Genomic DNA, 13,418 nt, shown 5'->3' with positions numbered 1-13,418 from the left:
AGTAAGTTGGGGAGGAAAAGGTTTATTTGGCTTACACTTCCACACTGCTGTTCATCACTGAAAGAAATCAAGGACAGGAACTCAGACAGGGCAGGATCCTGAAGGCAGGAGCTGATGCAGAGGCCACGAAGGGGTGCTGCTTACTGGCTTGCTTCCCCTGACTTGCTCAGCCTGCTTTCTTATAGTACCCAAGACCACCAGCCCAGGGGTGGCACCACCCACCATGGGCTGGGCCCTCCTCCATGGGTCACTAATTAAGAAAACGCCTTACAGCTGGATCTCACGGAGGCATTTCTTCAGCTGAGGCTCCTTTCTCTGATGACTCTAGTTTGTGTCAAGTTGACACACAAAAACAGCCAGTACAGATCCCTTAGAACTAGAGTTACAGATAGTTGTGAGCCACCATGTTGGTGCTGGGACTTGAACTGGGTCCTCTGGAAGAGCAGCCAATGTGCTTAAACACTGAGCCACCTCTCCAGCCTCTCCTGCTCTACGTAACTTTTTGGCCAGGTGTGGTGGTACACACCTTTAGTCCCAGCACTTGGTAGGCAGAGTTGAGTGGATCTCTGTGAATTTGAGGCCAGTGTGGTCAGCATACTGTGTTCCAGGTCAGGCAGGGCTACACAATAAAACCTTGTCTCAAACAACAACAACAACAACAAAAAATCTATACAGCAATATTAACAGAACAAAAGTCATGTGCTATACTAATTAAACTTTAATGTTTATGTCCTTGACATGTTAGTAATAATTTGTGCAGTTGATATGATTACTTTTTAACTTTCTAAGTTCTAAGCATTTCTATGTTGTTTTAAAATGCCATCCCATGTTGTATCAAATGGATATATAATCTATCTGAATAGTTCTTTGGAACTAGCAGCCTTTCAACAGGGTAGTTTTAGTTTCCCAGGAAACATTTATCAATAACTGGAGATGTTTTGGTTTTCACAACCCAGGGATGGGTTGTTTGGCAGACAAGTCAAGATTATAACTCATCTTCCCATCATGCATAGGAAAGCTCAACTAAAAAAGATCTTCCTGTTAAATATATCAGTAGCTCCAAGGCAAGAAACTGTGCTCAAGTGTTCTCTTTTGTGGTCTCAAACTCACGATCTTCCGAACTCAGCCTTTCAAATACTGGGATCATAGGCACGAGCCTCCTGCCTGGCTCTAGTCTATTTATTTTCAGAAATTAAGCTATAATTAATATTTTAGCACTCACATATCTGGGTTTTTCATGTTGACTTTTCAAGAACAAACATTTGATTGTTTGAGTCTGTGCTGCAATAAAGAATATGTTACCAGCGATCTTTGGCCACAGCTTCTGGCTCAGAGGCCCCGTTACCCTTGGAATTCCCTGACTGACAAGCTCAAGGGAGCTCAGAGGCCCCATTACCCTTGGAATTCCCTGACTGACAAGTTCAAGGGAGCTCATATATTCTTAGTCACAAACCCTTTTCAACCAGAGTTTGTGAGGCGAAGTTAGCTCTTGCTAGATGCCTGCTCAGTGTCAGGATGGAGGTGGTCACAAATAGCTCAAGCCTTGACTACAGGATGAGGCATTCCAACCATACCCCAGACCTCTGATGAGGAGGAGGGTGGTGCTGGAGACAGAGCTCAGCTACCAATGGTCAATGACTTAATTACTGCTCAGTCATGCCTATAGAGCAAAACTTCCCCCACTGCCATGAACAGCAGGGTTCAAGGAAACAGTGAGCTGCTGAACACACGGACGTGCTGAGGATGGCAGCCTGGAGAAGACATTCCGGTTCCTGCCCTTCCCCATGCTCTGTCCTGTGCAGCCTTATTTGGCTGTTTTTAGATCAAATCCTTTACAACAAACCAGCAAGTCAGTTTTCTTGTATTCTGTCAGTGATTCTAGCAAATTATCAAATCTGAGGAGGTTGTGGGAATCCCCAAATTTACAACCACAACTTAAAAGTCAGGAGCATGGGGTTTTGTAACCTGACATTTTAGCAAGAACTGTCTTGAGAAAGTGAGCCCTTGACCTAAGCAGTGTGTACTCACAACGTCAATACCATGTATACCACACCATGAAACACAAAACCCAGAGCACTGTCTTAGTTTTATTCATAAACTTAATTAATTTCCTTGTGAATTTGCCTCCCACATGCCTACTATGCACGCTCCCTCAACACTGTTGGGAGCACATAAGTTACTGACTTCAGGAAGCTCAGACTTGACCCGACTTTGACAGATTCTTCACCACGTCTTAAAATCATAGACTCCACTCGGTCTACCCACTGTGGAAAGCACACTACCTTTTAATTGCCACTCTCCTCCAAACCTCTCATGTGTCCCTGCACAGTAAGTTAGAACTGCTTGATACAATCCCAGCCAATGTGGAGGATCTGGGGAACATTCACAGAAGAGCCTGCCCAGTCCTGATGGCTCATGATTCTGTTTGAGCTGTGATGAGATGTTTATGGTTTGTGGTTGTCTCTACCACTGAAGAATACTCCCGGCATTAGTGGGGAGGAGCTGGGATAGTCAAGGACTGTAGTACCAGGACAACCCTGGAGACAAGGGACAACCCCGTACCATCTGGCCAGGCTCACGCTGCTCCACTAAAGAGACAGCAGCTCCAACCATTCCTTCCTTTATTCAGGCAGTAAAAGGCCAGGCAGGACGGAAGGCCACATCATTTCCAATAGCTACGAAGGAGGCTTTTTAAATGCTCACCACACCTTTATCCTAGGCATCTAGATCTTCCTTCTTTCTATATTACAAAGAATTAGTAAGTATTAAAATAGCAAAAGCAAAAAGGTATTCAATGAGTAAATACTAGTATGTGTGTGAGCAGACTTAAGACGGCTTTTGTGAGACTGTCTAGACCAATGTCGTGCTGACATACAGATCACAGGAAGTGAGATTTTACTGGGAGACAGAAGAAGGAAAGAGAAAATACTCCTTAACTGTAAGGTTTCTATGGTGTCAAAACAGAAAATGGAAATTACATCAAAGTTACTTGTAGGGGTACTCACACATCTGGGTATGTTGGGGGGCATTTAACCCTCAGGTCCACCTTCACGTACACTTCTTCACCAGTTAGGCCCTGAGGGTACAGAACTAAATTGATTTCAGGAGACTCTTTTACCTAAAAGAGAAAAAAACAAACACATAAACAAAAAAACCACATTTGTGGTCATCTTACTGAGTAGGAAAGGGATGCTTATGATATCCATGTACTGGATTATCCATGAAAATTAACACTGTAGATCCTACACTATGAATAATTCTAAGAACACCCTCTTCTGCATCTTAGAAAATGACCTTTCCAGTTGTAACATCTCCAAAAGAGTTTTCACTTGACTTTGTCTAGGTTTCTGGGCCTGGGTGGAGCTGAAGGTGCACGCGCCTGCATGGACAGAGCACCCCAACCAGGGCACTCTGGTTTGTGAACGCAAGCCAAGGACTGACTTGTGAAAATTCACACAGAACTAGGCCAGGATTCCTCGGACTACTACTCTGGGAGCAGGCCAAGGGTGAGGGCAAAGTCAGATGTCGTAGAGCACTGAACATTCAGAACTTTACCAAACACTGGGGCCATCATGGTCTTCTGTACTGATCCTGGCTCTAGGTGCCCAGCGCCCTCTCTATTACATAGAAAATGAGTCCATCTGGATGCAGCTAACCTCCTTGGGAAAGGGTCTAGGGAGGCCAAGGCTAAATGCTCTGACTCACTGAAGCAGAAGCAAGTTTCAGGAGACAGCAGCTCCTTGGAGAATCACACAGCACTAAGAAAGACACTCTTCTGCAAATGAGTCCATGTAAGGATTGCCAGCAAACTACAGGAAAAGAGGCCTCTGGTAGCCAGCTCCTGGGACCACTGGGGATCATGGAAGGGGAATGGTATGCAGAACTCTGGGCTGAATAAAACACATCCAGCAAATACTCCCTGGCTGGAGCAGCCATGACCCCCAGGCAGGTTTTACAGTCTATACACTTCCACAGCGTGGCAACACCAGAATGGCCAGCCCAGCTAATACCAAAATGAACGTTTAAGAACAAGGATAGAACACGATTTGAAGTGAGGAGACACCCGAGGCATAAAGGTTTCCTACTTCAAGAGGCTCAGGAGCCCAGTGATGGTGGCTTACAAGTAAGAACAGACCACAGCCACTCAGGAATGCCACAGGGTGAATTTAAGCCGAATAACTTGTCAGGGTGTGAGTTCCAAGTGAGGGCCACCCAAAGAACAAAGAACAGCCACTGAAGCAACAGGCTGACTGGCTACGTTTAAGGCCCTTATTTTGGTGGACAGAGTTACATGATCACTGTAGTATTTCTCCCACAGATTACAGACTTGGGGGTATTTCTCAAAAAAAGACTACTAGTTATCCTCAGTACCCAGTCTCCCATTTAGAACCCCTGACAGTTTAGCTAGATACATTTCCCAGGCTGCTTTGCAGCTGGTTTAGCCATTGAATTTCTGGAAAATGAAGGGAATCGAGACCTGCTGTATGCAGGGCTAGGGATGGAGCTGTTGTGTGGTCCAGGTGCATGAGGTCCTGGTTTCAGTGCCCAAAACCACAAGGGAAAAAAGAGAATGACCACATGCAATAAAAGGGTACAACAACTTCTGGGGGTTTGCTATTTAACCCAGGCTGGCCCTGAACTCAAAATCCTCCTGTCTCAGCCTTCTAAGTGCCCAACTCCATACGCAGTTCCTTCACCTATTTCTTCTTCAAACAGGTTGGACTAAAGCACCGAAAGCAGGAGTTTAGCTACCTATGTTAGACCACTAGGGCACATTAAGGGCAGACCATCTTTAGCAAGACAGAAGAGCTCCTGGACTCTAGGTTTTATGTGCAAAAACTTTGTTGTTAGGTTCTTCGGCATATGTAGCTAAACTTAATACTAATCATCACAAGCTTACTGAAAGAAAAATATCAAAAGCAAAAATCTACTCAAGAAAGAGTTCTTTCAGAGATAAGACCAGAATACTTGCTAGGCTTTGCTTGAGCAGTCAGAAAAATGTTTTTGTTCGTTTGTTTGTTTGTTTGTTTTGCATTATAGGCTCAGAACATGAAGAATTAGCTCATATTGGGGCAGTCAAGGACTCCTGGACCTGGACAGGATTTGGTTAAAAAGTATTTAACCATCTCTTGTAACCAGGCAAGACTTCCAGTGGAGGGATTGGGACACCAACCCAGCCACATAACCTTCAACTTACAATTTGTCCTGCCTATAAGATGTGCTGGGGTATAGGTGGCACAGAAATTGTGGGAGTGGCCAACCAATGACTGGTCCAGCTTGAGACCCATGCTATGAGAAGGAGCCCACCCCTAACACTGCCTGGAGGGCCAGGACCCAGAGGCTGGATAGCCCAGAGACCTAGGATAGAACCAAACATGATTGGCAAAACAAAACAAAGCAAAACAAAACAAACAACAAAACAAATAAATGATTCCTAACAATAGTCTGCTCCACTCATAGACTGGTGCCTGCCCAGCTGTCATCAGAGAGGCTTCATCTGGAAACTGATGGAAACAGATGCAGAGACCCACAGCCTAACTTTAGGCAGAGCTTGGGGAATCCTGCCGAAGATGGGGAGGAAGGACTGTAGGAGCCAGAGGGGTCAAGGACACTACAAGAAAACCCATGGAATCAACTAACCTGGGCTCATAGGAGCTCATAGAGACTGAACCGACAACCAGGGAGCCTGCATGGGACTGACCTAGGCTTTCTACATATATGCGACAGTTGTGTAGCTTGGTCTTCTTGGGGGACTCCTAACAGAGGGAGCAGGGGCTGTCTCTGACTCTTTTGCTGGCTTTTAGGACACTTTCCCTCATACTGGGTTGCCTCGTCCAGCCTTCAACTTGATATGCCATGTTTTACTGACATCCATGGGAGGACCCTCCTCTGAATAGAAATGGAAGAGGAGTAGATGTGGGTGGTGCAGAGGGGAGGTGGTGGTGGTGGGGGAATGGAAGGAGAGGAAGGAGGGGAAACAGCAGTCAGGTTGTAAAATAAATTAAAAAAAAAAAGTATTTAACAACTATATGCACTGGGTGTGTGCTGGTAAGGTCTCCATCCTTACAGAAGACATCAATGATCATAAACATTTGACGTAACCAACCCAAAGGAAGGCTGCATTTATAAATACGTGCATATAAACACCAAGTAATGAGCACCGAGGGAGAAGAAAACTGAGGGTTTATCATTTCCAAAAACCACACAATGTGGGGCTGGAGTGATAGCTCAGCAGTTAAAAGTACTTGTTATGTGTGCAGAGGACCTGGGTTAGATTCCCAGCACCCAGGCGGCACTAACAATGGTCTGTAACTCAAGTCGGACAGGATCTGACACCCTCTTCTGACCTTCTTGGGTATTAGGTACACATGTGGTACACAGACATAGGTGTAGGGAAAACACTCATACACATAAAATAATAAAATAAGTGAATTTAAAAAATGCACAAATGTCTATATGAGGAAAAATATTTTAGTGATATGAAAGTGGTACAACAAGACCACCTGAGGTCAGGTGTGGTGGTGCACACCTATAATCCCAGCACTCAGGAGACTGGAGCAGGAGGATCTCCACAAGTCTGAGACCATTCTGCTCTACAGAACGGAAGAGAAGATAGTTGAGAGAGGCCATGTGTCACTATAACAGAATATGAACTAGACATGTTCCTTAATGTGACCATATAGTTGGATACTCTTCCTTTAGCAAAACATCTAAACAGATTCAAGCAAGAGATGCAAATTCAGCCCTCTCTCAGGAGAGGCCAAGCTTATGTGGAACTCACAGAAGAACAACCAACCAACCTCCTAGCTCTTCAAAAAAAAAAAAAAAAAAACATGTAGCCAAGATCTCAAACCTTAGGAACACAGAACACTACAGGGACCTCCAGCCAACCCCATGCACATCTCCCAGAGAGCTCCCAGGCGGAGCCTCGGAAATGCCTACTGTTTAGTTCAAACCACTTTGCCACAGTCCGCATCCTCAATGTGCCTGAAGGGCTCACAGCCAATCTCCACTCCCAGTTCAGTAACACCGGGAAATTAACTTGTTATTGTTTGTTTGTTTGTTGAGACAGGGTGTCTCTGTGTAGCCCTGGCTGTCCCAGAACTTGCTTTGTAGACCAGGCTGGCCTTGAACTCACAGAGATCCACCTGCCTCTGCTTCCAGAGTGCTGGGACTGAAGGCATGTGCCACCACTGCCTGGCTGGAAATGAACTTTTAAGAGAAAGGGCCTAGTGGGAAGTCTTAGGTCTTTTTGGGGTGTGCCTGAAGGAGTTAGCCCTTCTCTTCCTCTTGTGTGACCATGAAGTGAATGGGCTACCTCTGCTACATTCTCACAATTGTGCACTTGCCTTGACAAAGGCCCTGGCATGCCAATCTTGGTTGTCAATTTGACTACATCTGGGATTAACTAAAACCCAAATGACTGGGCACACCTGTGAGGAATTTTTTCTTAATTAAATCATTTGAAGTAGGGAGACCCACTTCACTCCAGATCTTTGAGGTGGGAAGATCCACCTCTAATTGGACGGCACCTTCAGCTGGCAGCCTGTATAAAGAAAGGACATGGAAGAAGGAAGCTCGCTCTCTTTGCCCACTTGCTCTAGCAAGTCCAGTCCCTTCACAGCATCAGCGCCTACTTCTTCGGGATTCTGGCATATCCGGATTACCAGCTGAGACATCCATCCTTGTGCACTGAACAACTACTGGATTCTTGGACCTTCCGTTCACAGGCAGCTATTGTTGGATTAGCTGGACCACTACCTGTCATTCTAATAAATCCCCTTTCTCTATATAGAGAGAATACTGTAGAGAACCCTGACTAATACAGGACCTACAGCAAAAGCCGACTGACCATGAAACCTTTACAACTGTGCCAAGATGAATCTTTCTTCTTTTAAATTGATTGTCTGAGGTATTTTATGATAGTGACAGAAAGCTGCTTAACAGGGCTTCTCTCAGGCCTCTACCTCATAAATGCTCAGGCCCAGTGAAATGAACTGGTTTAGATGCGCGTCTGTGTTCGTTAAAAGTACCGCAGGGAAGGAAGGGTTAAAGAGCCTTAAAATCTGAGGGGTTTCCTTCATGACGCCGAAAATCTTCAGGTTCCAGGACTCACAGGCTAAAGTATGAGGGTGACAGTTCCATTATTACACTTCACTGGCTTGTAAAACAGGCACCAAAGCGAGGATGAGGTTTGGGGAATTCATTTGTTATACAAATGTCCATCAAACACAGTGTGAATAAGTTCCAAGCACACCTACAAGTCCACAGTAACTGTGCACACATATGTAGCTATCATAATCTTTAAAGAAAAAAGGCACATAACTAATCAGTTTGAGGTATCTGGTCTAGAATTGTTACTCGGGTTCCTGCTATACATCCTCCTTGCATTTGATGGTCAAACCTCACTCAGTATACCTTCTTGTTCTTCTCCCTGATTATAACACTGAGATGGAAGTAATTTATATAAAAACAGGGAAAAGCCACAGGGAAAGATGATCTGGGCGGTCTGCTTGTAAGTCTGTGCAGAACCAAAAATGGAGACAGCAGACTGGAAGGATGGCTTGGTGGGTAAAAACACTTTCTGTATCAGCAAGAGGACCTGTGTTTAAATTCCCAGGACCCACATAAAAGCCATACATAACCACATGTCTGTATGTGCCTATAGCCCGAGCATTGGAGGGCAGAGGTAGGTGGATCCTAGGAGCCAGCCTAGCCAAAATGGTGAGCTTAAGGTATATTGAAAGATCCTGTCCCAATTAAAACAAAACAAAACAAAACAAACAAAATACAAGTGGAAAGCAATAGAGGAAGATGTCTGATGTCCTCCTCTGGCCCCACACATACTGGGGTACAGTATAAGTATTGAGTGCGTGCATGTACACACACACCCCACATCACGTCAGGAAAAAATGAAGACAGTAATAGCCAGAAAGATACTAATTGCAAGTGCTCAGGAAATGGAACTAGATAACAATCCTCTACATTGATATGAAATGCCTTAAATATTTATTTCCCTCATTCCTCCATCTCTAACAATGAATACTTTCTGCATAGTCACCAAATTCATCTTCTTTTCTCAAATGCTTGCTTGTTGTCAAGCTCGTGAAAATTACAAATACAAACATTAGACTCTTTAAAACTTAATATGAGCTTCAGCTCTGTTTTTGAATAAACATTACATTCAGAATCTGAACTCTCCTTGAACACAGGTACTTGTTCTAACAAAAATTAGAACAGGATTGGACACAGTATTACGGCTTCATGTGCCCTTCAAAAGTTCATGTATGGAAAACTAACCTGTTCTAATATATTCTGATGATATTTAAAGGTGGCACCCCATGATGGAATCAGTGGCTTTATAAGATGACAAAGAGAGACAGAAGCACACATGTCTGTCCTCCTCTGCCATTTATGATGCAGCAAGGCCCTTACAAGACATAGTCCCCTGATTTTGAACTTCCCAGGCCCCAGGACTGTTTTGTTTTTTAGAGTTTCCAATCTGTAGTAGTATGTTATAGCAGCAGAAAGTGAAGGCAAGCCCATTTGAACATTTATATTGAAAAACTAGTCAGGAAAATTTGTACAGTGAATAGCAACAACATTAAACACCGAATCTACAATAGTGTAAAGTAATGTTAAAGAGACAATGGCAGGGAACAGATGCAAATACATCTGGGAACTGCCACTGGCAAGTCTGGAAGGCTTTAGGTCAAGCTCTGAACAGAAGAAGGCTTAGCAACCCGTAAGCAGGCCTGAGCTTGCTGTCCAGTAGTCTGGGGGCCGGAAAGGCAGCACTTCAGATGGCAGTAGAAAACTCTGGAAATTTCGACCATTTCTCAGACTGTGAGATTGGATAGCACATGAAGAAAGTGATCTAGACCCTCATGAAGACAGGGCTTTTTGAAAAAAGCTATTTCTATATTTACCTGATGGAAGGTTTTTTTTTTTTTTTTTTTTTTTTTTTTTTGGTAATGAAGCCATGAAATAATCAAAAATATTGGATGATTCATCTAACGCTGGGGCAGGGGACTGCCTTCCTTCTCTTTTTCCCTCTCTGTTTCTTGGTATTGAGGAACAAACCTAGGGCATGGTGGGCAAGCACTCTACCTCAGACTGGGAAGCACTTTCTAGAGGAAAAATAAAGATAAAATATCCAGGTGGCTCATAAAATAAGTCGTTCATTTTGATTCTGTTAAAATTTTAATCACATAAATTACATAAACATGTCTATGCTTAATTAGGAGGAAATGGCTGTAGCATGTCACCACAAACATTAATTTCTCTAACATAATTCTACCCTTTTACCATTAGAAAAATAGACCTTAGGGAGAAAAATAAATCACTGAATATGAACAGTTCAGAGAAAAAAGAAAAAGAGTTATTTACAAACAAAGGTAGTTGGTATGACTTCTAACCAAAGAAATAAAAATTACAACAGGACAGGTTTCATTCATTTACTGGCAAGTTGAAATGTGTGACACAGTTCATGTTGATGAAGGCTAAAGAGACGAGGACACGTGTACACAGCCAGGGGGCCCAGGACACGCATACACAGAACCAGGGGGCCCAGGACACACATACACAGAACCAGGGGGCCCAGAGGCACCAAGCCACGTGTAAGTGTTGCTGTTACAGAAAGCTAAACAAGATAAACAAGTAATACTTGTTTAAATATCCTTGCTTATAAAATAAATCTTAGATGATTGGTGTCCAAACTTTTTAACATATAAATTAATTTTTGATACGCACTCTAAAATGTTTGTCTATCTATGAACAATAAGCTCCAAACCTGAAATTTAATCCATGAACTATCCCCCAAAAGTTAAAAAACAAAACAAAACAAAAACCTGATCTGAATTTATTGGCAGTAAATTTGGCCTGAAATGAGAAGAGGTAATTTATTGCCTTTATTCTGTACAGGCTGAAATTTGCATACTCATATGTTTCATTGTGTTTCCATTTTGGACACACCCCCCAGGCATGGAGGCAGGTGGAACAGGTAGGTACCCATGACTGTGACTAAGAACACTTCTCAATTCAGAAAACCACTAGGCCTCAAGGGTTCTGGATTCACGGTAATGAACCTGGAGAACGGCAAGTAGCAGGTGCTAATGAGGCTTGTTCATCGAGTGGCCTCTGATTCATTAGACTGAGCATCAATTATTTGCCTGAGAGGCCTATGAAAGAAAGTGCTGGCTGTATTCCTTGTGATCCTGGGCCAGAGAGCACTACTGAATACCTCCACCTGCCCTTACGGTTTCTGTGTGCAGTCTTCTTGGTTACAAAGGCCACCAGCTGTAAATCCTTGGGCTTGCTGGGATCAGCTGTAAATTCTTAGGATTATCAGTAGCATTACCTAAATGCAGCTACCAGTTTGCATTCCATTTTCCTGTATCTTGGGAGCAGAAAACTAAAGCACCATCAGCCGGCTCTGAGTCCCTGCACATTCGCTAACACTATTCTGGCTGCTTAGGTCCTACTTCCTGGTTCCCTGGAAACAGAAAAGTTGCCAGATGACCCATAGGTTATCTATACTGTTTACTAGGATCGTGTATAAACTGTATGTAAAGTTACAAATAACTCTTAAAAGACCTAGAAAAGTAAGCTCCCCGCGGGTAGCAGGGATTTTGTGTCTATTTTGTTCCCAGCGTCTAAATCGTTAGCTATTTAATGAAAAAGTAGATCGATTAGTGGAAGAATCTTGACCATGACAGTTCCAGGAAAGCCTAGTTCATAAAGAAATGCTAAACAGAGAGGTTAAGGCAGATAATACTGTGAGTTACAGAATTAAGGCAGGTGGAGGGTAATTCCAAAATGACAATATTCAGGAACATTTTAGTTTGGCAGATAAACTATTCAAGGATAAGGAGGAACTGTCACTGTCCCCAGCTTAACTTGACACAAAAAGAAAAGTAATATTTTAAATAAAACGGACTCGGTAAACACTGCATTACAGGGACAATAAATGCGTTCTATACCTATTCTTCCTCAAATGCTTCAGAGGAAGGTACAGAAAGTTCTTTCACACCGGAAACAGGATTTACATAGTGTGACCTGGCAGTCTGTTTGCACAAGGCCTGGACCCACGCCCCCTAAGCATCCCCAGCACAAAGTTGCAAGGAGTGACTAGGAAGGTACTATAGTAACCCACTTCTAGGGCCTGGGGCAAATTGGGGGTGGGGAAGAAAGGTTGGAAGGACTCAGGGTTGTTAGGGGATGTCAGCGGGAATAAGAAGCAGGGCTGAGAGAGGAGCCGACCTGGGGGTAAGAGAATTCAGCCCAGGTGCTGCCTCTGGAGACCAGCGGCGGTGCAGAGGCAGAAACTAAGAGTGGTGGAACTGGAAAGATGAAAAGCCTGCAGGATCTACGTGGTCGCCCCAATCTGAAAGGGGTCTGGCTGGGTCCCCTAGACCGCCGGGCCGGGGCAAGCCAGGAGCAGGCCATACCAGCCACGTTCCTACCCGTCCGCGCGCATCGGGCCGCAGATCCTGGAAGTCCGGGCCGTAAATGGCCTCCAGGGCCTGCAGTTCGTGGTCCTGTCGTTGCGAATAGCTCTCCTGCGGCTCGGCCCGGCCACGTCCAGAGGCCCCGCGGCCCCCAGCCATGGCGGCCGGGGCGGGCGCAGCGGCCTAGGCGAGGTAGCGGTGGTGCTCGGGCGGGCTACGGAGCTCAGCCGGCATGGTGAGCGAGCTGGGGGCGTGGCTCTACGCTGGGGCGGCGCTTTGAAGACCGGACCTCCAGTCGGAGACCAGTCTGGGGGCGGAGCCTCGAGCCGAAGACCAGCCCAGGGGCGTGGCTCTGCGCGGGTGAAGGCGGCTGGGGCGGAGCCTAGAGCAGGAGGCGGGGCTGGGAGCCCGGGATCTCCCGGCTGACCCGTTTGGCCCACACCCGAGAAGGCCAATGGGCGGGGCCTCGCCCCAACTTCCCAAGGCCGGAAGACTTCTAGTAGAGCCTGGTTGGGGAAAGTACCCTAATCCTGAGGGATGGGATTGAATCAGGAATTGCAGGAACACGTGGGAGAGCCAATCACTCAGGTTGGAGTGACGAAGACATACTAGTTTTCACAAAACAAGCCTGTAGCAGAAATAGGCGCTAGAACTCCACCCTGCCTGGCTAGTGAGAAATATTTAAAGGCAGACTGATGAGTTCTTAAATCGCTTATTTTACCCGATCTTCCCAGAATGAGACTACCGGGAGTAAAAGCCATAAACCCTTTTTTTCCTCATTAGTACCCTTCAATATCCCTTGAACCATTAATTTAGTATCTCATGCATGCTCTCTGGCCTCTCTGAAATTCTCTCTTTGCATTTTCCACTGAAAAACTGTGCGTTTTAATGAGTTTCACTCTCACGAAGAGAATTATCCGACCAGTTCGTTTAGTGTAAATTTCATGTAACCCAAACAGTCCATTTGAT

General features: G+C 44.9%; 1 protein-coding gene across 1 annotated transcript in view; it reads right to left on the bottom strand.

Moving 5' to 3' along the window:
* Eif2ak4 (eukaryotic translation initiation factor 2 alpha kinase 4) overlaps nt 1–12,708 on the bottom strand; it is a 90,807-nt gene extending 78,099 nt beyond the window's left edge. Inside the window, exons 1-2 of the mRNA XM_052722757.1 lie at nt 12,465–12,708; nt 3,006–3,118 (exon numbers count right to left, since the gene is read on the bottom strand). Of these exons, the coding sequence (XP_052578717.1) occupies nt 3,006–3,118; nt 12,465–12,608 (257 nt within the window). The 5' untranslated portion in view covers nt 12,609–12,708. The remainder of the gene's footprint in view (nt 1–3,005; nt 3,119–12,464) is intronic.
* Between the last annotated feature and the right edge of the window lie 710 nt (nt 12,709–13,418).

Source organism: Peromyscus californicus, unplaced genomic scaffold, assembly GCF_007827085.1.
Source record: "Peromyscus californicus insignis strain IS unplaced genomic scaffold, ASM782708v3 Scaffold_7__1_contigs__length_154581171, whole genome shotgun sequence".
Lineage (NCBI taxonomy): Eukaryota > Metazoa > Chordata > Mammalia > Rodentia > Cricetidae > Peromyscus > Peromyscus californicus.
This window is presented reverse-complemented; position numbering and strand designations above follow the sequence as displayed.